Raw genomic sequence first — 26,986 nt, 5'->3', positions numbered from 1 at the left:
TGTGAGTGAAGGCGAGTTAAAATGCGATGAGTGGCCGCGGGGGCCGGGGTCCGAAAGATCGGAGGTTTAGAGTCACGTCGCGACGAGTATATCCTGAAATAGGTGAACAAATAAATAGATATGGCAAAAGATTAAGCCAAAATGAAGAATATTTGCTGCAAGATGAATGTTGGTGGGAGGTTATGAGATTGAGATGAGACTGAGGTGGAAAGAAGCTTGGGGAATGGGCCCAAAAATGGACCTGCCCTGATGAATGAGATTTGCCGCGAAGCCCCGCGCTGATGCTGATGCTTGGGGCGTGCTGGACTGGGCTGGGATGGGGCTAGTTAGCACTGAAATCCAGCCCAGTCATCGGGGCCAAGGTCAAGCCGGGCAGTAGAACGGAACCCAACAGGACCAATCCAAGAGGAATGTACCAGCTGTAGCAGACAGTTCACTCCAGTGGAATGTGCTTTATAGCGGGCTGTCAACCCTCTGGAGCCACTAGAGTGCTGACCCAGTAGCATATCTTGTCCCTGGACAGGCCCTGAAGTGTTAAGGCCCAGGATATGATCCAAATTTCAGTGGCCAGGCTCCGCTTTTCCGAGCGAGGTTTTACTCTCCCCGCACAAGGCTAAGCCATTTAAGCACTAGATCGTTGAGAACGGCCATTCAGCCTAGGATCACCCTCGGATGCGAAAATGACACGGCACCTGCAGCAAGCAGCAGTCGCTCATTTCTTCAAGGAATTCTTCTAGAGTCAAGGCTTCCTGGTGAAAATCATTCCAACATGCCAAGGATATATCAGAATATTTCGTGGATATCTGTTTTCGCTGACTCGAAACCTTTGACTCGAGAGCAATAAACCCTGCCTCAACCTGCAACTATTCCCGTTTTCTGGGACTCATCACGAGTGCTAACCTCAACCAACCAAAAGTTCAGTGCATAGGAACTGTACCTACCTCCCGGGACCGTCGGAATAGGATCCGTCCTCACTCTTGAGTGCTCAATGCTCGAACACAACCAAAAAGGGCTGGAAGGATAACTCCGCCTTGGGGGATCTTCCAACCCATGGAGCTGATTTATTCCTCTTTGGGATCTAGTTGCTGCTCATTGTCCCAGTAGCCAAATTCATCTGGGCCCACTGGATTCAGCTAAAGAGAAAGGGGTGGGAGCCGAGACTTGACTTGATCTTTACGATGGCAAATGGCAAAGGACGTGTTAGCTCAAGATCGATCGGGAAGAAAGGGGAAACTTGGGAGTTGGCCATCTTGTACCCCATGCCAATATCGTCAACTCGGCGAGTTCTCCATCAGGGCCCTTTGTTCTCTACCCCCGGACCAACGACAGAGTTAAAGATATTTTACCAGGTTGTCACAAAGAAAAAGCAAAACAGCAAAAAGCAACAACCAACCTCTCTACTGTATGTAGACTCCCTGTCCATAGGCATAGCCATCCGTAAGGGGATTCGCTTTGCATGTCGCGTGCGCCTTGACAGCCAATCGCCAAGGTCTCTTAGCAACCCCCTGGTATGACCTAAACATTCGATAAGCCCCAACTAAACAGGGATCAACTTCTTCTTCGATCCCAGCAAAAAATGGAACTCTCCTCATCATTGCTTTCCATCGCTAAAACACTTCTTTGCAACATTGTGCATCCATAAACCCCCCAAACAAAAAGTCCAAGAGTGCTACGCTCCACACACCGGTTCCCCGACTCCTCTTTCAAGGTTCCAAAGAGTCTCCACGCCCGCTCGCCTATCGTGTAGCCCAGGCTCTATTACAGATCTTGGACGACAGTGCTGGACTTTGTTCAAGTTATGGTGCTTCAGCCGCGGTTTTCCGCTATAGTGGTTAAATTAGCGCAGTGATCCACTGTTAAATGGGGTCTTGTAGAGCCTCACCAACTTCAACTTCAATACCAGACGTCCTGAAAACCAACAACACAGGGAGTGAAATACATGATATTGACTCTGCACTTCCTTGGCCACATAATATCAGGCGTAGTTTAGGACCTCGGGCTTCGCTATGCTCAAGTACAAGATGTATGGCAAGCCAGCTGTCACTTTCATCCAAGTGATGTACGAACACTATCGGCCATTCAGCATGCCCTTCGCACACCTAGGTAGGCATGCATAAGGCTGGCGATATTCATCCACAGTTTGTGGCAAGCTTGATCGAGTAATGCCAAGTCAGATGCTTGCGTAACTGTTTGAACGATTGCAAGCCTAGGTCAGCCCAACTCAAGCCGAGTTCAGACGATCATAGGACTAGCATACACTTAATCGAGGCGACTACATTAGCTAGGTCACGCATAGATCGGACATCAGCCTCCACGACGTTGTCCTTTCCAGGTAGTCGGTTTCCAAGTTCACCGCGCATTCGTCGTCTTCACTCGATCTTATGCCCCAACCGTGCTGAGTTGCGGATGCTAGACTGACTCACGGCAACAACCGCACATTTTAACGCAATAGCACGAATAGCTCAAGAGGCCTACTTTAGTCCCAGAACAAGTCATGAATAGCAATGTTCCGCATAACCCAATATACAACCAAAATTGTTTTCAGTGTGAGCTTTTCAACGTTGGGCTCCACTCCCCACTGTAGATGCGGGGAAGAAAATCCGGGGTGCATATTGTTAAGGAATTCCACAAACGTCAATCGTATTCGACAAGCTCTTGTATGGGCTATACAAACAACTTAATCAAATGGGTTCAATGAGATTGCCCTCGATTTGTGAGAGCTAATTTAGTCTCATTTGAACTTGTCATCACACGGTAATAAGAGATCGCTTGTCGCGGACACCGTGAAGATGTCCGAGAGACCTGGCCAAGATCTGGCAGTCAATATGAGGGGAAAGGCGCTTATTGAGTTATAGAATGCGATCTAGACAATCCTCACCTGATTATCATGGGGAGCCTCGGCTTCTTCTAGACTACCATCCTCTGCGAAAGTTTGGGGACAATGTAGCTGAATGGAATAAACAGCGTTACCATCCTTCTTGATCCGTGTGCGGTGTGTCTTGTCCCCGAGTCATAAACCTCACCAGTGTTACTTTGATGACATTCATTAGTGAGACGCTGTACTGTGCTATGTTTGAAAGATCATATGGCTGTGTGATAGGTCTTGATAGCAAGTAAAGACCACAATTGACTGTATGGATCTGGTGAAGCTGTTCTTCCAGAGATATGCTAACGATTAAAGACGGCTCGGGACAAGCAGATCACGAATGAACGTCCAGCAACTGAAAACGCCCAGAATCCTTCTATTTGGGTCTGAGGCCACAGCCTTTGTCATGTAATGTGCCAGCCGTCAGCCTCTCTCTTTGCATTTTGTCACACTTTACGAAACTGTTATGCAGCCGCAACTGACACTTACACCAGAACCGGCATCCTATTGGTTTCGTATCATGCGACAATGGCGGGGAAGCTAAAGCTGCACAAACTACCCCTCTCCAAACAAGGGTGACGGCTGATACCGTAAGACTGTTGCATGACTCTCTAACACCATTATCTTCATTCGGAACCAACAGTGTGATAACTGATCCATGTATGCATGAGGTTGAGCGTCAAAGAGGAGAGACTACAACCAACACCAGTTTCTGCCGTGGGGGGGCAGGGGAAGGATGAGTTTGGAAGTCGTTAGTGAGGGATTGCGATGTGACAGGGCCGGTGATAGAGGCATACAACTCCTATAAGGTGTTGCGATGGATAAGCAGCTACCATTCACCGGTTGGAGTCATCATAACATTGGGTGCACATATGAGTTAAGAGTCCTCGCTTTATGACTGAGTGATAAAACTGCGAGGTATCCATCCTCCAATAAATAATCTCTCGACGAAACAGAGATTGTCAACATGGTCTCATCAAGTCGCATAGATAATCTGGAGCCTTTTTGGATCCTTTGGGATGCAAACATATTGACGCTGCATCATGATCATGTCGGTCAAGTTTCCATATCCAAGAGAAACAAGAAGTGTTGTTACCTTAATAAGGGATAGTCAACTTGTGTGCAGTTAACATCGATAGCCAGATCATATCAACAATTGCTCCAACCAGGGACTCCGCGTATCCCTAGCATCATTGAAGAGGTTCAAGTACTCTTTTAAATACTGCCGTTATCGCGACAAAAAGATGAAACGCGTACAAATGTTTATTGATCCACAAGTGTCTTGTTCACAAGACACATGATTCTATGGTCAGGCCAAGTCTTCTTTCTCCGCGCCATTCAACCCATTTGCAGCGACATACTCAAGAGATACTGAGTGCCATGACTAGAAAGTGCCTCGTTGGCCATCAATTGGGCCAGGCGGTTTTGGGTATTCGTTCTTGTTTCCACCGACTCCAAGTCCAGATTCCGCTACTAGGTTGTTCATTTCGAGACGTTTTGGATTAATGAGACGTTGTCTCCCTTCAACATAATTTGACCTGAAAGGTATTAGTTGACTTCAAGATTGGCGGATCTTAAGAGACGTACCAAGAGGTCTCCTGGTCTCCTTATCGTTGGTTTTGGTGACCTGCTTAACCTCCACAGCCTCATCGATGACTAGGTTCATGAACTCATCGAATCCCTATCGATAGTCAGTAGTCACTCTTCAGCACGATTCCACATGTACTGACTCTGATCTTGCCCTCAATGCGGATGGAGAGCTGTTCGTACAGCCAGATGCTGACTGTGGCGTGCTGCGATTGTTAGCAAAGTCCACAGATCTTCCCGAGTTCTTCAGCTCGCCGTCGCGGACCTCGAAACACAAATTATTCCGATCCTCGCATCCTGGTGGGGAAATGGGGTGCCATTGTTGTCTCCAGTCTGATCACGAGGGTTCGAGATTGTCGCGCCATGACAGCCAAGCCGGTTCAACCATAGCGGTCCCAAGAAACAATAAAGCAATGATCACCACGTAAGAAACATTCAGGTCCCTGGCTCGTGTAATTTCGACATCGTCAGGCGCAGAATCGGTCCAGTTTGTGTTTTCGAGGTCCACCCAGCGGTCAAGCGTAAAAGCGTTCGGTAGAGCGCGTAAAGACAAGACTTACTTCTCGGAGAAGCTCGAAGATATACTTGCTACAGAATAATTAGCACAATGCTCCAAACATCCGACAACCAAGCGATCGCGTCGCAGAGAGGAACACGAGGCTTACATGGGAGGCAGCATAAGACGGCGACCACCGCCACCACCACGACCAGTCATTTTGTGAGGAGGAGCGCAAAGGATCGATAAACTGATTAAGGGTGCTCTTGCGCTGGGGATCGAGGTCGAGAGGGGGGATAAAAAGGTTCGACTGTTTGACCACCGCGATTCTGCTGTCGCAAGATCGAAGTGGAAGCTCTAAACACCAACCCAAAATCTCGGCGGAGGTGGGGCAATGTTTATCCGGGGTATAATCACTCCCGGGTAGGTCAACAAACTGGGAGATTCGTCGTCTGAATATGAGTAACTGCTAACTAAGGTATGCCTCGAGGCTACTGACTACAATGGATTATTTGGTTTCTACAGATTGCTATTATTCTGGATGTTTTGTCAAATCATTAAAAGCAAAGATTTTGGGTTGGGATTTAGCAGCGGGGACAGGTACTTGTTCTTCGTTCAGATTCCCTTCGAATTACCTCCTAACGAATTCGCATACATATATCACAATGACCTAACGAGTAAGGATAGACTGAAACAGGATTCTGGGTAATCCGTTAGCAAAAACTGCTTTCAAGGGCTAAAAATCCGGTTCCGTGTATGGTTAACACGTTTACCATCCATAGGATTCGCAATCAGATCACGACGTACACGAAAGAAAGTTAGATCTCAAGTAAAGGACAATTCATTAAGCGTTATCTCACAAGTAGTTATAGAAACTATCTTCTTATCTTTGACAGGGCCACTGAAAAGAGACCATGATTGTCAGCTGTCTATTTAAGCCATGATGAATGCATCCATTGATGGAGGAGGAGACGGGCAAGCCCGGCACAAAAGAACTCAGTAACTTTAGGTTAGGCAATGCCGGACTGCCGTGGTGCATGATACCTGCCAAAATATACAGTGTTCATTCAACGCTCTTGAATCGTGATGTGTCTTAGTAGTTTGAGGAGGAGGGGAGAAAGAGCAATTGCGTCGACGATCAAGCATCACCCTCTCTCCATGGCCCATGTCAACCTGCGAACAATCAACAACACATTCAATCACAAAAGTCTCTTTATCATTCTATATCATTCTTTCATATCAACCGTATAGTCTCGTCACTCACTATCTGGTATTCAATAGCCAGTCATGGACTTCCGCTTTGCAAACCCTACGCATGCTCAGGAACAATCTCTCTTCTTTCGACTCCCACCCGAAATACACGCTGAAATTATCACCCTCTGTGTCCCAATATTTTGGCAAAGATTCGAAAAGTGCCACCAAGACGAGGGTAGGGAGCCTTTGCGGCTCATCAAAGCCGAACGACACCTGCCAGCCCTGCTCAGCACATGTCAGAGAATGTTACAAAAGGCACCATACGATATTTAGACTCAAGCATAGCTTGCGTGGGTCGCTCCTATACCTCCATCTATCTCCTGCTATGGGCAATATAAAAATATTCCATGGCTCAATATTCCAGTCTTCCACGGCCATGAGAGGTTCCGAGCTTTGGTCGTGCACGGTTCATTGTCTTCAGAAGGAATTGTTGGGGACAGCCTCAGCCAGCTCTACTTACCTCCAATCCTGAGGCCGTGTTCTCCGCAGTTAATCATCCTTTATACCTAGAAAATGAGAGTTCCGACGGCAAGACGAGTGGGAGGCAGGGGACATAGCTAGGCTTGGCAGCGTTTGGTTATAACAGCGGCGGTATTGGTAAAGCTCTGCGGTCCCCATTTAATGAATCCGAATTTGAAGTTTTCAGTAGAAGACGGAGCAGAAAACCCAGGCTCCATGAGAATGTGACTATCATCAAAGTTGAAGTTGAGATTCTCCCCACTAGAGACGATGGTTATCAGAACCGATGAGGCAAATCGTCAGGAGTCGAAAAGCTCTATTTGCCAAACGAGAAGAGCTTGGAAAAGAGATTAGAATGCTGTGACACCCTTACCTATAGTGATCTGCTCATCGCCGTTCGATATTGCGAGTATGACCTTGTTTCACAGATCATCTTTATAACCAGACGAGGCAGTGAAGAAGTAGTATCAACAAATGTAGCCCGCCGATATTCAAGTCAGTAATGAAATACCCTAGTATTACTCTCCATTTTCCACCTATGATAAATGAGCCGCCTGCCTGACGCAATATGGTCGCATCGTAGGACTTCTTTCAGGGGATGGCAACACGTCCTCGAGCCTGTAAGCACGATGTCAAGCAAATAGAAATATTTTGTAGAGAAACAAAGCTTCAAATAGATCTTGGTACATCATCAAGTTACATTTTTACCGTGGACTGACGATGGGAAGCATCACGAATGAAAACAAGATTCTGGTAGTCAGTCAAAAGCTGATGGAATATAAGAGACGGAATATATAAGATCAGAAACTATATCAATCTATAATGAGATGGGAAAGAATCGTAATAGCGTAACCAACATAGCTCATGCCCAGCATGAGTCCCGTCATCCATCATATATCTCGTATGCCTACCCAACGCTGAAAAACGACATGATATGCCTATACGACAACAAGCAGATACCCAATAAATGATAACAAAGCAATACCAAGACCAGGTCTTGTACTAAAGGCACCGCCCTCCTCTTTCGAAACCTCTTCCTTGAACTGACCCTCGACATTACCCCTGGGCCAGTACTCACAAACAAGAAACCAGCCTCGTTCACCGCAAAGCTTTCTTCCGCATCCAACAGTCGTAGTATCCTTCCATACAAGCTGAGTGAAGTGACCCGTCTTCTTGCTAAACTTAGCCTTGTCGAAATTGTACTCATCACGCTCATCACCCCAAGCCTCGACGCTCGCTGTAACATTGGGATAACCTATAGCCAGGTTCTCACCATAGGGTCCACCAGAGTGCTCAAAGTCACAGTCATCGTTGTCGTCGAGGTAGTCTGTCGCGAACCCCTCGAGTGTTTTGTTCCATTTTAGTGCTGTTGCGTTGTGTTCCTCGCGATAGAAGTTGGTGCTGTTTAGAACGGCAGATGTGAAGGATTTGCCTTCTTTGTATTCAGGCTCATTGGAGGGAATGGATACTGGAGCTGTGATTGTGACATCTGCAGCGAGGCTTGAGCCGAAGAGGAGGGCGGTAAGAGGAAAGAAGAGGTTCTTCATGGTTGTGGGATGTGAGTTGGTGGTACGGTATGGGTCGTGTAAGTGGTGTCACAAGGACAAGTGGCCAGCCGCCTTGAAGCTATTTAGACACGAGGCAAAATGCCAAAATGATACAAATCACAGGTGTTGATCCAAAAAGTCTATTCACAAAGAAACAGAAGGATAATTGAAAATTTAACTCTATTCTTTGTCCTCTCAGCCTGATTTACCAACATCTCGGCCTTGGAACAGGCCTATGACGTATGCCTTTTACCGCCAATAGCTGTATAGCACATGGCTCAGCCAACCTTGATCGATGACGAGGGACAAGGCTGGGCATTTGCTGACCATAAGTGAGATATTGAATTGAGGCTACTCAGTAGCTGTATTCGAGATGTAAACAATGTGAAACTTGTAGTGGAGGGTGATCAGTCTCTAACAGCTATAGGTTATGCAAGACTCGATTGACTTGAGACGGTGTCGAACTGGGGGGGTGGCCGTTTCTCAATCCCCCACCATGAGTGTAAACTACTGGATATAGCTTGAGAATGACGGCAATTGGCGCTTAGTCGAACAATTATTGACTGATCTGTTCATCTCAACATTTGCTAGTATTTTTGCCTCTTGTCAATTAATCACAGTGCTTAACCCCCCACGCAATTACTACTCAGAGCCCGCGGCCGCCGTTGACGTGCATAGCCGATTCCATGGAAGTTAACAATATCACAGTAACAACCGATCCAAGGCATCACAGGCATAGGCATACCTAGGTAATAGGGAGTGTGAGTCACCGGATGATTAGTCCGACAGAGGTTCGGCTGAGTCTACCGTACAGTACCGTATCGTATGCGCATCATACCTTACCGTACCGAGTATGCCTTCTAATTCTGTTGCCTTGTCTGTCCTGTCCAGTCCCACTCGTGCGCGTACTCGTCGACTAATAACGCACTCGTGCGGATTCTAGTGGTCCATTCTCATCGCAGCCGAGTTCTAGATCCCACCGTGAAAGTGGGCTATCGAAACGGTAGCAAGAATAGAGTCCGGTTCTCAGACGTGTATGGCCGATGACCGGTCATGATTGAGCGATTAATTCAACAACGAGTCTCTGTGTAACAACCACCGAGTCCATGAATGGCTGAGAATCGTTCATTGAAACGTGAGTTCCAGTCTAAGCATAAACGCTTTCTCTCACAGGCAAACACAAGTGCCGGTCTTCTTCCCGTGGGCAAACAGCCATTGCAACCCCCAACATCATCTCGTACGTCAAGTCGCATCGCAGATCATTGTTAAAGAAATCATTAAGCGACCAAAACAAGAAAGGGCAAAAAGGCAAAAAGCGAAAAAGCTCCGATGCTGCGGCAATTGTGAGATGTTTCCTCTAAACCGTTAATATAATTGTTTGTTCAACTGTCATGCCACAATACCACCCCAAAAGACATAGCGATATCCACCCCCAAAGGAAACAGTAGAAAAAATAATTATTAAACAAGACGTGATTCGCTCAGAGTTGCTCAGGACCCTGCTGATCATCTCGACGTAGGTGGTAGATCTCTTGGAGCCAAAAGGACTTTATCTGAGTTTGGGCATTCGCACGGTTGAAACCAAGTTTTTTACTGCCTTCTTGTTCTTCTAGTCAACTTCGTGAGCGCCACTATCGCCACTGAACTGAACAAACAGCCAACAATCAGTTGATGTGATGATGACCTGCAGAACGAGCAGAGTGGGACCAGCAGTTCAACGAGAGAGGAATGCACAGCCGCTCCCTGAGTTATACCGGGACGCAGCCAAGTTAACTGCTTGCCGGCTGTAACATTACGTAGGCAGATGAAACATGACATTATGTTGCATTGTCGAATGTGATACGATTCTCGCTGCATGATTGTCTTCCGGGCCGAAGATTAACCATGTAATTCCAGATGCTGAGGTATCATTGGATTGCATCTTTTGGCCACGGCTGAGGTGGTCTTCGGCCACGATACCCTCCAACCGCCGATTCTAACCACTACGGAACCTTTCCGCTGGCCGGCCTAACCCCAGACTTGACTGATTTGTCTGTGCTGAACTAACAAACGAGCCGTACTATGGTTGTATTATTGGTGATAGATCCAAAAGTGATCTTTACTTCTCTCACAGGTAGATATTCCTCGTGGCGCAAATGTAAGATATCCCTTGAATTACAGGGTCATCAAGTCTGTAAAAAATAACTCACAGGGACTCGAATTGGATCACCATTCATCTTCCTGGTAAGCAAAAGCCACAGGCCCGCCGTTCGTGGGCAAACTCAAAATATCTCATGTGTGTGCCAGCCCCTGCATCTTCCCGAGGTCCTTGTATGGACGGATGTACAGTACTAAACAAGTTCTTGAATGGTGCTTCGATTCCATGACTTGGGAGGACTGCCATGGTGCAGCTAAACTGAATCAGACTATGCCTCGCTCCATCCAATCCGACAATCTTTGCGACTTTGTTGGCTCTGTCCTGTAACAGGCACTAATAGTCATTGAAATGTTATTAGCTTACCGACCCCATGGCACTCATTAGTTTGAGTGTTTAGTGTAGACATCGCCTGTAGACTTCTCTAAACCAGTTCAAGGTATTCCTCGCCACAAGGAAGAATCAAGTCAGCTTCTGGATCTTCAAAATGTTAATCTCAAAGCTTCGCCTAGATTCTTCGGACAAGCACGGGGCTATCGGTATCCACCAGTATCCTCAGATCGTCGACAAGGCGCCTTCCTACAACGCAAGTTGTGCTGCTTTTCGATTAGCTAGGAGGCTAGCTCTGTTTGGCTCCGGGGCCTTCCTGAGCCTCAATTACGGTAATAACAAGCAAATGGGATTATCCGTCAGCTCTGATTAATGGCTGCCCACTTGCAACAGAGCCAACGTAGCACTCCAATTAGTTGGTGATCCGACCGGGACCCTCGCAGCACCGAGACTTCAGGTCTAGTCGCCAATGAAGAGGTTGCATGCGTAACCTCTAGAGCTTATGGTTCGTGGCCTCGAATCTTAGTCGTTGTTCCAGGGACAGGCAATGGACGTGACAGCCTCGAGAGAACCGCAGCATCCGAGGACGCGTCAAGGCGGGCGTTGACGAGCGCTGAGGGAGGTGCTGCTTGTTAGCTTCACTTTCTTGCAAGATCAGCCATTTGATCTCGGGTTCTTCATTTCATTTCATTTCATTTCCAGCTCTTGTCATGCCTGGCGCCGCCGCAAACAGCAAAATCTGGGGAAGCCAGGGATGGGATGCTGGAAGATGGTGTGTGCGCCGTCAACTACAAGGGACCTTGCCAGCTAACGCAACGTCCGGGGGCCGGCCCCAGATTCTTCTCTTTCTCCATGATCCATCTGTCCAACCATCCAGACGGAGAGAGCCTGGGGGGATCCGGGCTTGGCTCCGCTAAACAGAATTTGGGGTAACTAGAGAGCACGGTGACTGGGGGAAGAGACCACCAACGAGTACTGTGCGAAATTGCAGCGCTGAAATTCCAGATGACTTGGCCCAATAGGCGATCTCTTGGTTCAAATGGCTCAATTGTCCGACTGGCGAGTACGGAAAAAGTTGAACAAGTGGCGTGCAGGGGTTGAGTTAGACGAAGAGGAAGGGCGTTGAAGGGAGGGATGTTAAAAACGTGGAAGAATTGGTCAATGTGCCTAATATTGGGTAGACCAGCGGCTTCGTTGGTCAATCCCAGAAGCTGGTCTCACACGCATAAGCGCGTGGTGTGGCAGACCCTTTTTCGTTGTCAAATTTTCGATTCGATCTCTGAAGAAAGATGATGAAAGTGCTTCTGTCTCTCAGAGGGATGATATCCATTCCGACACAAAGCGTCAGAACTCGGCTCAGTCGTCACTATAGCGGTATTTCTTGGCCATTTTGCCCTTGGGAAGTAGCGTCATGGTGATTCAATCTGGTCCAGTCTACCTCAACCGACCGACATCGCTCATTTGGACTCGAGACCTCGAAATGACAAGCACCCAATCCCAATCCCGAATGGGTTGCAGGAGCCTCTAGCTGTGGGCCGCGGCTGCACCTGACCCCTTTAACCCTTGGATCGAATGGAGATATGCCTCTTTCTGGAGTTAGGATTCTGGGGTTGTAGGATTCCTCGATCAAGGCCTGTGTGGCCTTGTCTGTCTCTGTCTGGCTCGTTTATGCAGTATGGTGACGACAAGAGAAAGGGAACCATAGCTTGCCCAGTCCCTTCTCCAAATCGTTAGGGCTGATTCAGATTCTAAATCCTGTTTCAATCAAGAAAAAGTCCCCGACCATGATGGATTGGAGATCCTTTGGAGAGAGAGTAGGGACCAAATACTCCAAGCCCAGCAATGTGGTATCATTCCTCACTGGTTCAATGTTGCTTTGCTGATATCAGATCCTTGATAGCTCTTAACATGTTGGTTCCCATACTACAGAGGGTTACAATTTGCAGCATCCAGTCCTCATTTGCTAAGTACCTTCTTGGCTCGATAGTGGACCATATCTGCATCTGTAATGCATTGACATTTCTTCCGATTAGCCCGATTCCACTTCAAGATGCTAGTCCGCCGCGTCGACGGGAAGAAACTCTCGAGACATTAAAGAACAGCAGTGGCATCGTTAATAAAGGCTCTGTAGCAGCAGATGTGGGACTTTAGACGGAGACCCAGCAGTGGATTCGAGTCCAAGGCACCAGCACCACATATCTGATGCTGGATTCTGCATTCTGCATTCGTACAGCTTGGGGATTTAGGATCACTCAAGTCCCACCGTGATGCTTGGCACATCTCGGGGGGCTGTGCAGCGGGTAGACTTGGGTCAGGGGCAAGGATCACTCTGGGAGCCTGTGCTCAAAGCAAAGACCAAGTCAAAGCAGACCAGGCCAGAGATAGCGAGTTGGAGAAGCTCTGGGAGTGCGTGGATTACATGACGTTTCATTAGAGCATCTCATCTCAATGTGAAGAGCCTCAGAGTCAACCTAACCGCTAACCGTTCACACCTCAAGTGCTTATGGCGCAAGCCGCCAAGCTGATAACCTCGTGATTGCAAGATGCTAATCCGGCATGTGAAGAGCAGAAATTGGATGTTTTAGAGACATGCCTGGATCAACATATCCACCAAGAGGTGGTTGAATTAAGAGGCTGAGAAGTTATGAACTGCATGATTTACTGTTCCTCTTTTGCTACTGTGCTCACGTACTGTACACAAGTAGAGAAGGTGTCTGCTCAGCGATGTTGGTGCTTATCTAGAAGATCACTGCGGACATACATGTGCCCGACGTCCGTAGCTAATGCAGAGAAACTCGCAGGCGTCCAAAATGGTCGTGTTCCTGGATCCTCGGTGAAGTAGCTGATCAATTGGAGTGAAGCATTCGAATCTGGCACGACTTGAGAGCCGTGTGGTAACGATACCGTTGAGCATGGGAGGCCACACATTCCTTGTGTTCGGCGTGGCAAGATGGTCCTGTGACTGCAGTAGCGACATGGCTCGTGGTGTGTTGAACAGGGATCAAGGGCTCTCTGCAATCGAAACCCCATTCGTGCTCTGCTCCAGAAAAAGACCCAGAGCCCGTCTAACGATGGATGCTAGGCTGTTGCTAGCAGCCCGTCTCAGGGCATGGCTTGTCTCTCTGCCGCGGCGGGCGTTTGATGGATGGACGCTCATCATTTAACCGAACTCAAGCTGTCAATCTGGCGGTGAGTGAGAATTATTCGCCGTTTCGGGCTGCGAGACAAGATTCGGATAGTCTGGCACCGATCGAGGGTCCGTCGACGGCAGTGCCAGCCTATCTATCACTATATCCGCTACGGAGAACTCGCTTCACCACTAGAACAAACAGTACGTAGCATAGATACGGTACAGTCGAGTCTGTAAGGTAGCCTCATCACCCCCAGGATAGGATGGATCTTGCAAGCTGCGCTGTGTGGAAGGTTGGCTGTGACCCTAGCTACAGTACAGCAAAACCCCTGGATAAACGCAGTGATTGGATTCGCTGGAGCTTGTCTGATGCAGAGCCAAGACCTGGTCCCTTTGGCTTGCGTGCAGGTGGATCGGGGCGTAGCAAGCATCGAGGCATCTCGTTCTGGTCTGGTCTCGCCCATTTTCTTGACGTCTTATCGGATGAGACCATCCCCGGCAGTTTGTGAGAGAGAACAAGTCAACTCACTCAGGGCCAGGCCAGGTCCACAGTTCAGTGTGGCATCCATTTCGTTGATTTGCTGGGAATATCGACACTGAGAAAAGATACCTTATCCATGGACCTTGGGGCCTTGGACTGCATGTGTGACACAACAACGTGCGGCCCCATGCCCTAACGAGGTATCTACCAGAGACAGTAAGGGTCAAGGGTCTGCGCACGGCCCTTTTGACGATTGATTCGAACTCTGACTGCCTTTATACGTATTACTAATACTTGGATTGTCCAATGTAAGGGACGCTCACGCTGTGATGGGAGAATTGCATTGCGGTCATGGTCTTTTTGAAACAGACTAGACAGTGGGCTCGTGGATCACGACAACGTCTTCTCGGTGGTAATCTCTCCTCTGTACGACCAAACCGCCAGTCGTACAGGACACGACAAGACAAGGTAATTCTCTAGAAGTTCTAGGGTCAGAGTGGCAAATGTTCTGGACGGAATGAAGAACACTGATGAGGCTGAACAGGCCGATCAGTCAAATGCCAAATGGCGCTTGGTTTCCACCAGAAAAAAAGAAAGTTCCGTAGAAGCGACAATCATCATTGAGGGTCTTGCTGTTGTTGTCTGATAGGTAGAGAGAGTCTAGGGCTTGGCCGTAGACACACCTCGAGCTACGTACGTGAAACGCACGTTGGGCTTACAATTGGCTCTGACAACGGCACATTTTCTTGTGGCAGAACACATGACCTTGAGATGCGGATACTCTATTGTGTTGTTCATTTCGTTCTGAGAATGCATCATCTAAAGTCAAGTCAAGCCAACAGAACAGTCTCACTCACAGTCACCCTCGTCTAGTTGTTGGCCGAGCCGTGAGCAATATTCTACTTCGCACAGTAGCAGAAGCCCCTACTACAGTCAAGACCCAGGACCCTATCGACGCTAAAAGCTACAGGCGATTTGATTGGGGTGGACCCGCCCAGTACGACGACGTTAGGCAATCAATCAGCTGGGAGTTTGAGAATAGAGGCAATTGATCGACTGATTACGACCGAATAACTTCCAATTGATGCTCATGCTTGCTAACGTATCAACCTAGCGGAGGTTGTGATTCACTTCCGGACTTATTACCGACGTGAATCATAAAACGTAAAACAAGAAATCGTATCAAATAGAGAGTCACGCTGCAGGATTGGGTCATAATCTCCTTACTCGCCCAACACGTTATGGTTCCAAGCAGCCCAGACTCGAATAAGCAGAGCCAGCCTCTGAGAGATCATTCCATCGTTTGTAAAAGCAGACTATCTCTGACAAGCGTCACGGAAGGGGTCCTCTCAAAGACGCCATGCCATCATCCTTAGACATCCCATGAGTTGCTCTACTGGAGTTTCGGGTTAATAAAAGCCGCAGACCAAGAGATAATCAGTCAGAATCTCAACAAACACAGCACAACACAACAGCAGCGGGCGCTTAATATCATAGAAGTGGAACAGGCGATTAGTTGAATGTCATTTATCTCGCCATCATATCGGTGGAAATGAATAATAATAATAACACCAGCAGAAGCTCCATATCTGAATGATGTTGCCTCTCGGCGTGGCTTGTGGACAGAATGAGATTCCCCAATTGGGAGCTCTGCAGAACAGAGATCGACTAGGAAGCTGCTGGACCAATCCTACGCTGGTGTTTCTAGACCTGGCTCATCGTCATGTTCCAGCAAGATTAAGCGCCAGGATACGAACAATAGTTACGGGGAGGGAGAGGTTGGAAGAGATAACAAACAAACAAGCATCGACCGGAAACGGTCCTTGATAAATATTAATTATCTCTTGGAGGTTTCGAACCAAAGTTAGGCCGTGCCATGACGCTAGTAGAGACGGCTCCAGTGTCAAAGCGAGCTACCGATGGGTCTAAGCCGTGGCCACTCGTATCTTAGACCTCAAAAACAGCCCGGGAGAACGTTCAAGGGTCCTTCTTCTCCCTCTGAGTCCCCTTCAATTCAGCGCATGAATTGAATTCGAACGTTACATGCAGGCGTTGGTTGTTCTGCATTCGGGATGCTGCAATACCATCGTCATTCATCACACCCCAGTAGCTATTTCGAGTACACCCGAATCCAAACTCCAATATGCGTATGCAGTTCCTACAGCCCGGAGATGCACAGTGCATACTCGGTCAGTTGAACTTTCAGCCCTGGCGCAGCCATCACCTCGTCGTACTGTACTGTAGCTTGTAGACGCAGATACCGGTACTGTGCCAAATGCCGTGGCAAGGTAGCTGCGCAGCGCAGGTTGGGTATTCATGCTCTACAATGTGAAGCTTGTTTGAACTTCGCATAGGTAGGCAAGAGATAGTTCCTAGGCAGAGTTCTTAACCGGGAAGTAATTGAGAAGTAAAAGTTGACGGTGATGAACTCTACAATAAACCCTGGAATATCTGGCACCCCTTGTAAGCCAGACACAGACAGACAGTCGGTCCATCGACCGGCTTGCCCAGCCATATCGAGCCGTGATATACTCACAGCGCATTTGCCGCGTGATGTGACAAACCTACACTGAATAGAGTTACTGCTGTGCCTTTTGTCACCAGAATTTTGAAGAATAGAATCGATGAAAGAAGACGGTCGTAAAGTCGATGAGAGCAAGCTTCCTATCGAACAAGGCCTGAAGGTATGAGGTATCAAAGCATCCCACCATCAGGAGACAGACGCACGAAGGGTAAAGAAGGACGACTAACGTCGTACTCTGAAGATAGAAGAGGTACGTAGATACCCACCCATCCACGATTGGGGGAATTGTGAGCCTCAACTGGCGCAAGTAAACACATTGGATGATGGTCGATAAGCCTGAACCTAGGTCCCAAGATGACGCAGTTGAGGCGACTGGTGACAACCTTTCGGGCGTCGAATCCGAGCTTCAATATTTGAGCAATTGGTTGAGTTGAAAGAAGGATGGTGAGGTGGACAATAACACTTCTTTGCAGACCCAACCGAGATGTGCTACCATGTATTTCGGTTTGTGATGACACGTCCATTAAGAAAGAGTTGGGGGGAATAAAACTCCTTATTAGACCTACTTTCCTTGATCACCATACCATGTTCCTTTGCTATACTGCTCGAAAATCTCTCTCTCGCAATACAATCTGCAAATCTGGCTGTCTTGTCTGACTTCTTTACTCCGAGCGAACTACGGGAACTTGATGCGCCCCAGGGAACCTAGTCTAGCCTACCTTAGCGCTCATAACGGCAACGCAAACGCAACGCAACGCAACTGGAGCCACACCCCCAATAGCGAAAGAACAGGGAAGGTCCAAGGTCCCTTGCTAATTCCGATTCAACAACAGCGTGCACAGTATTACACACACCGTGCTCCTGCTCTTGCTCCTGCGTCCTGCGTCGCCCATCCGTCGTCAGGTTCAGGTATCCTTGCCTGGGCCCTTTTTCGGCGCCAACCTTCCTTCTTCCACTGCACTTGCCGCCCGTGCCTCCAACTCTCTTTCTCTTTCACTTTCCTCAAGCAGTTGCTGCTTCGCCTGTACGTTCTGAACGACGATCTGAATTGCTTCATCTTTTCTTCTTTCTATACAAACAGAAGAATATGCTCTCATCGTTTATAGAACGCTCATTTCGTTCAATCTAAACATCTCTCTCTCTCCCTCTAGATTATCTACTTATCTCCCCTCCCCCCACCAAAGAGTGACGAACCGCGCCCGCCGCCCACCGAAACCTCCCCGCCATCTATCCTATAGCACTCAACTCTCGCCCAACCTTGTGCCCCGCGACGAAACACTTTCTGCTTCTGCGAGCACGACAGGCCCAAAATCTTCGTCTTTCGACCCTCGCGAATGCGAATCTGAACAATCCGACCTGCCATGGTGATAAACGACTCTGGCATTAGAGTCTCGCGCCCCAATCTCGCCATGACCGCTCCCGCACCGACAAACACCGTCGCAGGCACCGCCGCGCCCTCCACCACTGACGATATTGGTGAGCTATCCCGCCTTCGCCGGCATTGCCCCTCGTGTTTCTGAGCTCGACTCGACCCGCACCGTTGCCGATACAAAACCTTGGATACAAAACTTCGATTTATACATGCTAACACTCGTAGCATCCACTATCACAGTCAACACAAAGGCGCCTGCTAATAATTTCCCTCCCGCAAAGACGGACAAGCCACGTCCTCACGTCTGCGGCACTTGCCAGCGTTCGTTCGCCCGATTGGAACATCTCAAGCGACACGAACGCTCCCACACCAAGGAGAAACCCTTTGAGTGTCCCGAGTGCTCAAGATGCTTTGCCCGCCGTGACCTTCTGCTGCGTCACCAGCAAAAGCTGCACCAGACTTCGACCCCGTCTTCCCGTCCTCGTAATCGTCGTGAGTCCACAACCGGTGTCGCTCCTGGTCAGAGTCGTGCCCGAAAGAACAGCGTCGCTGGAGCCAACGCAGCTGCCGCTGCCGCTCCGGCTTCAAATGCCTCAAACACCATGCGACCCCGAGCCAACACCCTTGGCCATATCGACACAATGGCTCTCAGTATGGCCTCTGCCAATGCCTCCGTGGCTCGTGGGCCTCTTCATGGTCATAGTAGACACCCCAGCCTCGCTGGCTTTCCAGTCCACACCATGGATCCTCTCTATGGTGGCATGTCCGCTGCTATGGGTCAACGAGCTATGCAACCTGGCATCCCTAAGCTGGAAACAGGAGCTTTTAGTAACCTCGACTATGTTAACCCTCTCAGGACGGCCCCGATGTCCTTCAACGAGTTCGATTTCGACACCATGCTCTTTGGGACGGCCACGACAGTAAACCCAAACAATCTCCATTACAGCGACTCGCCGCAGGTGATGAATTTGGAAAACTCGCCCTTCGGGCACTCGATGAACGACATGTCTACGAACCCCCAGTTCGACGATCCCGTTGACTGGTTGACTGGTTTTGAGCAACAGATGTCATTTGCGAACGAAAATGTGATTGATGATGGATCGAGTCCGTCCGCAATCAGCACGACGAGTCAGAGTGGGATTAGCGATGTTATGTTGGATGGGTCGAATCATCCCGCGCCGGCTGGGACCAGTACCATGTGGCCGACATCTGTGATGGCTCCTCCACAGATGCCCTCGAACCCTTTTGCGATGGAAATGAATGGCACAGTCTTTCCGGATCTCCTTAGCGGAGCACCGTTATCACCTCAGCCAGCTACTCAAAAGATGAATGACCCTTACTTCTCTACGCCTCCACCCTCGCTGAGCTCATTGAGTCCCTCTGTTGTGACGGGACTCGGCACCCAAAACATTAACCAGACCCTTGGCTTCAACGCCGGCCCGGAGACGCCATCTTCTCTAAATGGGGGCAACCACGGCGCTTCGCCAGTGACCACCATTACAGATGCTACCCGGCATGCCATCGTGAACATCCTGTCCCAGTGCCTACCCTTTGGGGGTCGTAAACATTCTTTTACTTCTCAAGGATCACCTCAGTCGCCACTTTCCCAGTCTGCTGGCAATGCCGCCTCATCCCAAGCAGCTAATCTGCCCAGTACTCAGGACCTTCAGCGATATGTCGGTGCCTATCTAGCATACTTCCACCCCCATTTGCCTTTTCTTCATCTTCCTACTTTGTCCTTCGATATGCCCATCTCTGCCAATAGTCGTCCAGGTGTAGGTGGTAGTGGTTGTCTGATATTGTCCATGGCCGCCATTGGCGCGCTCTACGAGATGGATACTGCCCAATCACGAGAGCTGTTTGAAATGGCCAAGAAAATGATCTTTTTTTACCTTGAGGAACGTCGAAAAGCCGATGTCCGAAAAGCAGATATCCGCCGAAGTACCCCAACTGATCATAGCAATGATGGCGGCGCTCACACTCCCGTGTGGCTTGTGCAAGCCATGCTTCTGAATGTCGTCTATGGCCATAATTGTGGCGACAAGACTGCCAGTGACATCGCTTCTACGCATTGCGCCGCCCTGGTCAGCCTCGCCCAAGCAGCTGACCTCTTGCGACCCAATCGCACCAACGCCTCTGACGGTCAGGATGTTCAGATGAGTGATGACCGAAACTGGAACACGAATCTGGAACCCGATCAGGCAGAGTGGCTGAGGTGGAAGTCAGGAGAAGAGCGGAAGCGAACTTTATACGCAGTGTTTATACTTTCCAGCCTCTTGGTTTCCGCTTACAACCACACACCTGCGTTAACAAATTCAGAAATTTACCTGGACCTCCCTTGCGATGAAGAGTTCTTCTCAGCTGAAACGAGCGCAGTCTTCCACTCACGCGGTGGAGCTGATGCTGCAGACCACAACCGAATGACATTTCACGATGCATTGGGTGACCTCCTCCATGTCAATGAGAAACAGCATCAATTCTCTTTTGGTGGACAGTTCGGCACCGATGGAAGCGACCCTATGAGCGCACCTCTTCGACCCAGCACATTCGGATCTCTGATACTTATCAACGCACTGCACAACTATATCTGGGAAACACGACAAAGACATCACAACAAAATCTGGACCAATGAAGAGACGGAGAAGATGCATCGGCACATCGAGCCTGCCTTGAAGGCGTGGCAAGCGGCCTGGGCAAGCAACCCTCATCACAGTGTAGAACGCCCAAACCCTTTTGGTCAAGGCCCTCTGTCAGCTGATGCGATCCCTCTGCTCGATTTGGCGTATATTCGGCTATTCGTGAACCTTTCACGCTCAAAAGAGAAGTTTTGGCAAAGAGATTGGGACGGGATGGCTGAGGAGCTTTCTCGGGGAAATGAGATCGTTCAGCATGCTGAGCAATCACCGATCTCAAATTCTGAGTCTGGCAGTGCCGAACCTTCGGATAACTCAATCAATGGCTCGGGATTTGTAGAAACGCCTGCGACACAGACGTCATCGATGGATTTCTCCAATACTAAGCTTCCTCTACGGCCAGCATCCTCTAGTATGTCGAGTCACACTACATCTCGCAGGGAAAAGCATCTTCGGAAGGCAGCTTTCTACGCCGCCGACTCCCTCGCCATGTCGGATAAGCTCGGTGTGACCTTTGCCGACTTCACAAGTAGGGAACTTCCACTTCAGTCTGCCATGTGCGCATTCGATTGCGCCCAGGTTCTTGCAGAGTGGATTGCGACGTTGCAGGATCGTGTTGGCTGCTATTTGGGGATCCTTGGTCAGGATCAAGTCAATCTCTCTGAGGTTCCTGCCATCATGCTTCTGGAGGAGGAAGATGTGAAGCTGCTGGGCAAAGTTCAAGAAGTGCTATCGTCAGCAGAGATGAAGATGAACATGGAGCTTGTCAATGGCATGAACGGCCAGGAAGCCAACCTGGACATGGGTGGGCACAATGGCTACGCTGCCAAGCTACTCCGAATCACTGCATTGATGCTTGACAAGGCTGCAGTCTGGCCAGTGACACGACTCAAAGCTCGATGCCTGGAATCTCACGCCAACTTCATGCGAACACGAGCTGAGAGGTCTATCATACCCCAGCAAAACGCACATGTGTAAGAACAGATGTAGGAAAAGGGCATCTTCACAGTTTTGTTTCCTTCAAATCAAGTGTCAGCATTCACGAATCACGTTGAGATGCATTGAAGGACTTGAAGCGATATTTGTTTATGATTTACACCAAACTCGAGCAATGGCTTTACGTATCATGAGATCTTTCATGTGAGCATCGTACACAAAAGTCTATGCTTTCTTTCTACTTGCAAAATTTGGTTTCTGGGCTTTGTTATTCGTATGGTCTGTCAGTTTAGCGTTAGGGGCGTTTGGTGGTTGTCTCGTTAATAGCTGCGATGTCGCCACAATGACATTGGGAGCTTGCGTATTATAAGCTTTGCTTGCTTTATCGTGAAGGATCGGTAGGGTTTGGCACGAATTGCACATGGTAGTGCCGTGATCGCACATGGATATGAAGTCGCCGCAACGACTGTTGGTTGAAAGGACACGCAACAATCGTTGTCGGCTCACACACATGTGCCATAACAACATTCGAACTTCAACAAGGAGAATGTCATCCGACGGTGAGGTTCATGGAATGTGTTGGAAGCTCTGAGGAGGGAGGCAATAGCAATGAGAACTGCATGCTGGAGAAAAGTGGATGTCAGCTCTCAACGGTTTTGAGTGCGGGACCTCGTACATGTACCTATGGACGGCTGCCTCTCATGTACCTCACCCAGTCGGCTTTTTAGCCTTGAGATGTTCAAGTAAAATAAGAAGTGTGTATGATTGGATCGTCTGCATCTTGGTATAAGTGAGTGAGTGAGTGAGTGAGTGAGTGAGTGAGTGACGTGACATGACGGACTCCTGGCCTTGTAAAACAGAATATCACAATAAACACCCATGTTAGAATTCTCTTGCCAATTGGAGGATTGAGATGAGCCTCTTGATTTTTATTGTTGCCTATTAATATTAGGCAGACATGGAACATTATGGCGATAGCTTGTTGATGAGTGAGGTGAGGCATTAGCGTCATCAAGCAGGTCCAATACTGGGGCATTTCTCAGTTGCAGCCTCACCTCATTCTCATCTCTTCAACTTCAACTTCAACTTCACACACAACAACACAAAATGACCGACAAACAAGAAACAAACCTCGCTCCTCCAGACTTCAACTTCACTTTCGACGAGTCCGTCGCAGAATGGAACGTCAATCACCGCGAGTGGCTCAAAACCCACGACAAGACATGGGACTCCCTCGCAACAGGCGCCCTCGTCTTCGACACCTCCAACCGCATTCTCCTTCTTCAAAGAGCACCAGACGATAGTATGCCAAATAGATGGGAGATTCCAGGCGGTGCTTGTGATGACGAAGATGAAACTGTTCTGTACGGTTGTGCGCGCGAGCTTTGGGAGGAGGCAGGTCTGAGACTGCGACACATTCGACGTGTTATTCCTGATGGGGCAAATGGAAAACCTGGAGCTGTGTTTACGAATAGAACTGGGAAGAGGTTCTTTTGCAAGTTTAGCTTTGAGGTTGATGTTGAGGATACGGCGGAGGTCAAGTTGGATCCGAAGGAGCATCAGGATTATGTTTGGGCGACGGAGGAGGAGGTCAAGGGGCAGAGGATGAGGGAGAGGGAGATTCCACTGACGAATGGATTAATGGTGAGGTTGATCGAGAAGGGGTTTGCCAAGAGGAGAGACGACAAGGGGGCATGATGATATGATACGTTGCTCTTCTGTATGTTCTGAGAGGCTCTTTCGTTGTTCAGTGATTAGGGTTCATATTATTATTAGAGTAAAGTAACGTCTCAGTACAATTTTGAAACTCCTTGATACCCATTTTCCTTTCTTTTATCCAGCGCCAGACTAGGTATATTTTCCAATCTCCATATGTCATAACCCAAACTCCCATAAAAAAAGACCAACCACAACAAATATAGTCAAATTCAGATTCGCAACGAATGAAAATTATTCAAGTACTCCTGGAAATTAAATGATAGTCTTGGGAGACAGCCACTTCCCAATGAGAAGAGCTCGGGCTGCAAAGTAGCAAGCTCCCCCTACAGCTGTCATGCCAGTGAAGAGACCAGCGAGAGCTTGGGGTCCCATGTTTTCAAGCATGGCACCACTTGTTGGGAGAGCGATGAGCAGTGCGAAGGCGGTCACAAAGTTCATCATTCCTGAAGCAGTGGTTAGTTATGGTTGAAGCTGTTGACACGAGAGTAGGCTTACCATAATATCGACCATAATCCTTGGCCTCACATGTTTTACCCATACAGACTGTTACCCGTTAGCCGGCTCTCATATCAGTGATACCGTCAGATACATACCTGGAGTAATGGAGAGGAAAGACCCAGACCCAAATCCCCAGATAGCAGACCAGGCGTATAGAGCAGTTGCTGACTTGGTACCAAATGGAACGAGCAGAGCCCCCATAAAGATGATAGTAAACACTAAAGTAGCAAGTAGAACATTGAAATGCCCATACTTGTCGCCAATAATTCCGGGAATGATTCGGCCGAATGTACTCGCCGCCCCAACAATAGAAAGAAGAGTATATCCATTCTCGGCAGTGAAGCCGACCCGCGTAGAAATGGACGGTAGAAGACCCGAGATACTGAAGATGACAAACTCAAACATAAAGATACCGGCTGTAACAAAACAGAAAGCAGGTGATTGAAAGGCAGTGAAGTTGAGTGTTGAGCTCTTGGGGCTGGGTTGGCCATCTGTAGATGATTTGTAGATCTTGTTGAAGGTGGTGAAGCAGAGAATGGCGGGGAGAAGTAAGCCTGCTGATATAAACGCCATGATTCGCATTGACCATTGCCAGCCGAGGTTGGGGTATGTTGAGCGTAGAATGATAGGGAATATGACAGCGCCGATGGACGATCCTGCGAGTGTAATACCCATAGCGAGACCACGCTTGCGGACAAAGAGCTTTCCTACTATGGCTATCGCTACGACCATTGTAATAGCAGCGCCGATACTTCCGAATACTCCCAGACAGAGCATGAAGTGCCAGTAGTTGCGACATTCGGCCATGAGGAGAAACATGGCCACATAAAGAACTGCTCCAATAGGACCGATGATGTTGGGGCCGTGGACATCAACCATTGGGCCGACTTGGACATTGAGAATGAGTGAGAGGAAGAGGAATATGCCACTGATCCATCCAACTTCGCCTTCGCTGTAGTCGTGGAGTTGATTCATGCTTAGATATGTCTGAACTGTGCCCAACGAGTTCATGAAGCCTGGTCCATCGTCAGTTATTGTTCTGCTGTTGGGGTGGTAGACCTACCAAATGTAGGTATCAAAGTTAGAAAAGATCCAAGGACGCAGATCCATGCACTGACTGACTTTTCGACATCTTGTCTCGAGTCTGCGTCAGGTTGTGCTTCAGCGTCTGTGTTGATGTTTGACACTGTAGCTGTGATGGGATCAAGGCCAAATGCCGCCCAGTTGGTGTTCTCTTGAAAACTATTGCGTTGGACGGCTTGTTCTTCTTGAGTTGAATCAATCATGACTTTCATCTTGAACAATTGCCTTTGTCTTATGGAGAGGGATGAAAGTGTCAGATGTAGTATATAAGAATTGTACGGAAGTGGTCCCGCAACGTTAAATCTTTTTCTTTCCCAGTCACTTACACAAACACACACACAAGACGAAACTAGCAACAAATTAGGAAAAAAGACTGCATCTAGACTCCGCTCATGGCAGTTTCTAGCGTCGAAATCACGCCCTACGGAGCTCCTCGACCGGATCGGAACCGGCTACCGATGGAGGGGCAATGAGATCTCATATTACATGCGATTTATGGCTTAAGCGAAGCTGCTCTCATTGTCGGTGAGAGCATGGTCAGTGGCGTTGCGGGACCGGACTTGTGGAGTCGCCGAGTCTGCTGGGGTTAAGATATGGCAACTTTTGCATGAGGTTGCGTTGCTAAAACTGCTGATAGGGTCATTCATTCATTGTGTTGCGGCTTCGGTATGGGTTACTATTCTAGTTCTCGGGTGGGGGGGGGGGAACTTTTCTATGATGAGTGTATAAGCCTAAGCCCAAGCCCAAGACTCATCATAATATTATTAAAAAAAACTTATGTTTATATAAGCTGTTCAGAGGTGACTCGTAGTCAGTTACATTTCTTGGAGAAGGATTCCCTTGTCTTGCTTTCCCTCGGTAAGCTACAAGTGATTATGAGGTGACTTTGTGATACACACCATCATTAGCACTGCATCTTATTCAAGACACGGATATATTTTTACAAGAGCCTGGAAATTCTCATAATGTTGAGTATCTGTCAATACTAGAAGCAGTCCTGTCCAAACTTCACCCCTCTTCAACTGAGTTTGTTGTTCTCTATCACCTACCTAACAATGCCATATCATGAGATGGAAGTAGGAGTGAGGAACCACTCAGCCAGGCTAATTATTATCAGTCCCAAAAAACTGTGTCTCATTGACTGGATTGCTGTCGCGCCTCTTCTTCTGCCCCTCCCTACGGCTCCTCGCTTTAATGAGCCTAGCGATCGTAGGCCATTAACTTATACCGAGTATTCATAATCACCATAAACCTCAGTGACGGGGTCACACAAATGGTAACACCATGATAAAGTTTTCTCGCCCTACTTCACTCGAAAGTGATCAAGAACAACAACGCCAACAGCAATGCCGCTTCACTTTCACTTCGTGCCTTGAAAACGGGCCAAATCTCAGGGGTAAAGTATACTCTCCTTCTTTTGCATGACTTGACCAACCTCAAAGCACATTATAAATACCGTTACAATGACCTTCGACACCAATGCCCCTGATATCTATACTCTCTTTTTCGAATGTATTGCCCATTTTGATGCAGTTCAACGTGAAATAAGACACCAACCCGCCAAGCCAAACAATCCTTGCCTTCGCGAGAAGATATCTCAAAAGCCCATCAAGATTTTTATCGATGGGGTATAAGTTACAGGGCGAATCTAAATCCAACATCTACAATAGCTTTGGACTACAAGTTTCGTAACCAGGATTATACTAGATCGACAATTCTGTCACAGCTTGGATACTTGGTCGAGGATCTGGAAAGTCGTAAGTACAGTGTTGATCCAAGATGACCGTACTGATTTAATCATGTAGTTCAGAAGATGTGTGATGGGGAGAACTTGCGGGGTGACGCCAGGTATATATTCGGGAGGGTCGAAAATGTGGTAGCTGAGTTGATACGATTTCTCGGTCATCTACCAAAGGAACTATGGCTTGAGCCTGAGAA

At 48.3% G+C, this 26,986-nt stretch overlaps 5 protein-coding genes across 5 annotated transcripts; 2 read left to right on the top strand and 3 right to left on the bottom strand.

The window, feature by feature from the left end:
- Positions 1 to 4,348: 4,348 nt before the first annotated feature.
- Positions 4,349 to 4,662, bottom strand: BKA55DRAFT_516222 (uncharacterized protein; the record flags this gene model as incomplete). The annotated part of the gene is made up of 3 exons (XM_046188070.1): positions 4,349 to 4,404; positions 4,454 to 4,547; positions 4,597 to 4,662. Coding segments are annotated over 3 exons (216 nt in total), but the record flags the coding sequence as incomplete, so codon positions are not given.
- A 2,773-nt stretch (positions 4,663 to 7,435) lies between these two features.
- Positions 7,436 to 8,380, bottom strand: BKA55DRAFT_572948 (CAP domain-containing protein). The gene has a single exon (XM_046193174.1). The coding sequence runs from the start codon at positions 8,207 to 8,209 to the stop codon at positions 7,601 to 7,603; it is 609 nt and encodes a 202-aa protein (XP_046047279.1). The 5' UTR covers positions 8,210 to 8,380; the 3' UTR covers positions 7,436 to 7,600.
- Positions 8,381 to 18,216: 9,836 nt separating this feature from the next.
- Positions 18,217 to 21,790, top strand: BKA55DRAFT_595283 (uncharacterized protein; the record flags this gene model as incomplete). Its single annotated transcript, XM_046195783.1, has 3 exons — positions 18,217 to 18,283; positions 18,405 to 19,954; positions 20,078 to 21,790. The coding sequence occupies 3 exons, from the start codon at positions 18,217 to 18,219 to the stop codon at positions 21,788 to 21,790; spliced, it is 3,330 nt and encodes a 1,109-aa protein (XP_046047278.1).
- A 917-nt stretch (positions 21,791 to 22,707) lies between these two features.
- Positions 22,708 to 23,567, top strand: BKA55DRAFT_572937 (NUDIX hydrolase domain-like protein). Its single transcript, XM_046193173.1, has one exon. It carries the CDS (start codon positions 22,856 to 22,858, stop codon positions 23,444 to 23,446), a length of 591 nt encoding a protein of 196 aa, XP_046047277.1. The 5' UTR covers positions 22,708 to 22,855; the 3' UTR covers positions 23,447 to 23,567.
- Positions 23,568 to 25,743, bottom strand: BKA55DRAFT_739649 (major facilitator superfamily domain-containing protein). Its single transcript, XM_046201426.1, has 4 exons — positions 25,029 to 25,743; positions 24,061 to 24,981; positions 23,963 to 24,010; positions 23,568 to 23,910 (listed from the first exon to the last, which is right to left on the bottom strand). Exons 1-4 carry the CDS (start codon positions 25,258 to 25,260, stop codon positions 23,720 to 23,722), a joined length of 1,392 nt encoding a protein of 463 aa, XP_046047276.1. The 5' UTR covers positions 25,261 to 25,743; the 3' UTR covers positions 23,568 to 23,719.
- Between the last annotated feature and the right edge of the window lie 1,243 nt (positions 25,744 to 26,986).

Source organism: Fusarium redolens, assembly GCF_020744475.1.
Source record: "Fusarium redolens strain MPI-CAGE-AT-0023 chromosome Unknown BKA55scaffold_11, whole genome shotgun sequence".
Taxonomy (NCBI): domain Eukaryota; kingdom Fungi; phylum Ascomycota; class Sordariomycetes; order Hypocreales; family Nectriaceae; genus Fusarium; species Fusarium redolens.
This window is presented reverse-complemented; position numbering and strand designations above follow the sequence as displayed.

Excerpts from the sequence above, each read along its gene's own strand:
- BKA55DRAFT_572948 (XM_046193174.1), bottom strand. The coding sequence starts at position 8,209 with ATGAAGAACCTCTTCTTTCCTCTTACCGCCCTCCTCTTCGGCTCAAGC.
- BKA55DRAFT_739649 (XM_046201426.1), bottom strand. The coding sequence starts at position 25,260 with ATGAAAGTCATGATTGATTCAACTCAAGAAGAACAAGCCGTCCAACGC. Across the intron at positions 24,982-25,028 it reads AACTTTGATACCTACATTTG|GCTTCATGAACTCGTTGGGC; the intron begins GTAGGTCTACCA and ends ACGATGGACCAG. Across the intron at positions 23,911-23,962 it reads GGATTATGGTCGATATTATG|GAATGATGAACTTTGTGACC; the intron begins GTAAGCCTACTC and ends CCACTGCTTCAG.
- BKA55DRAFT_572937 (XM_046193173.1), top strand. The coding sequence starts at position 22,856 with ATGACCGACAAACAAGAAACAAACCTCGCTCCTCCAGACTTCAACTTC.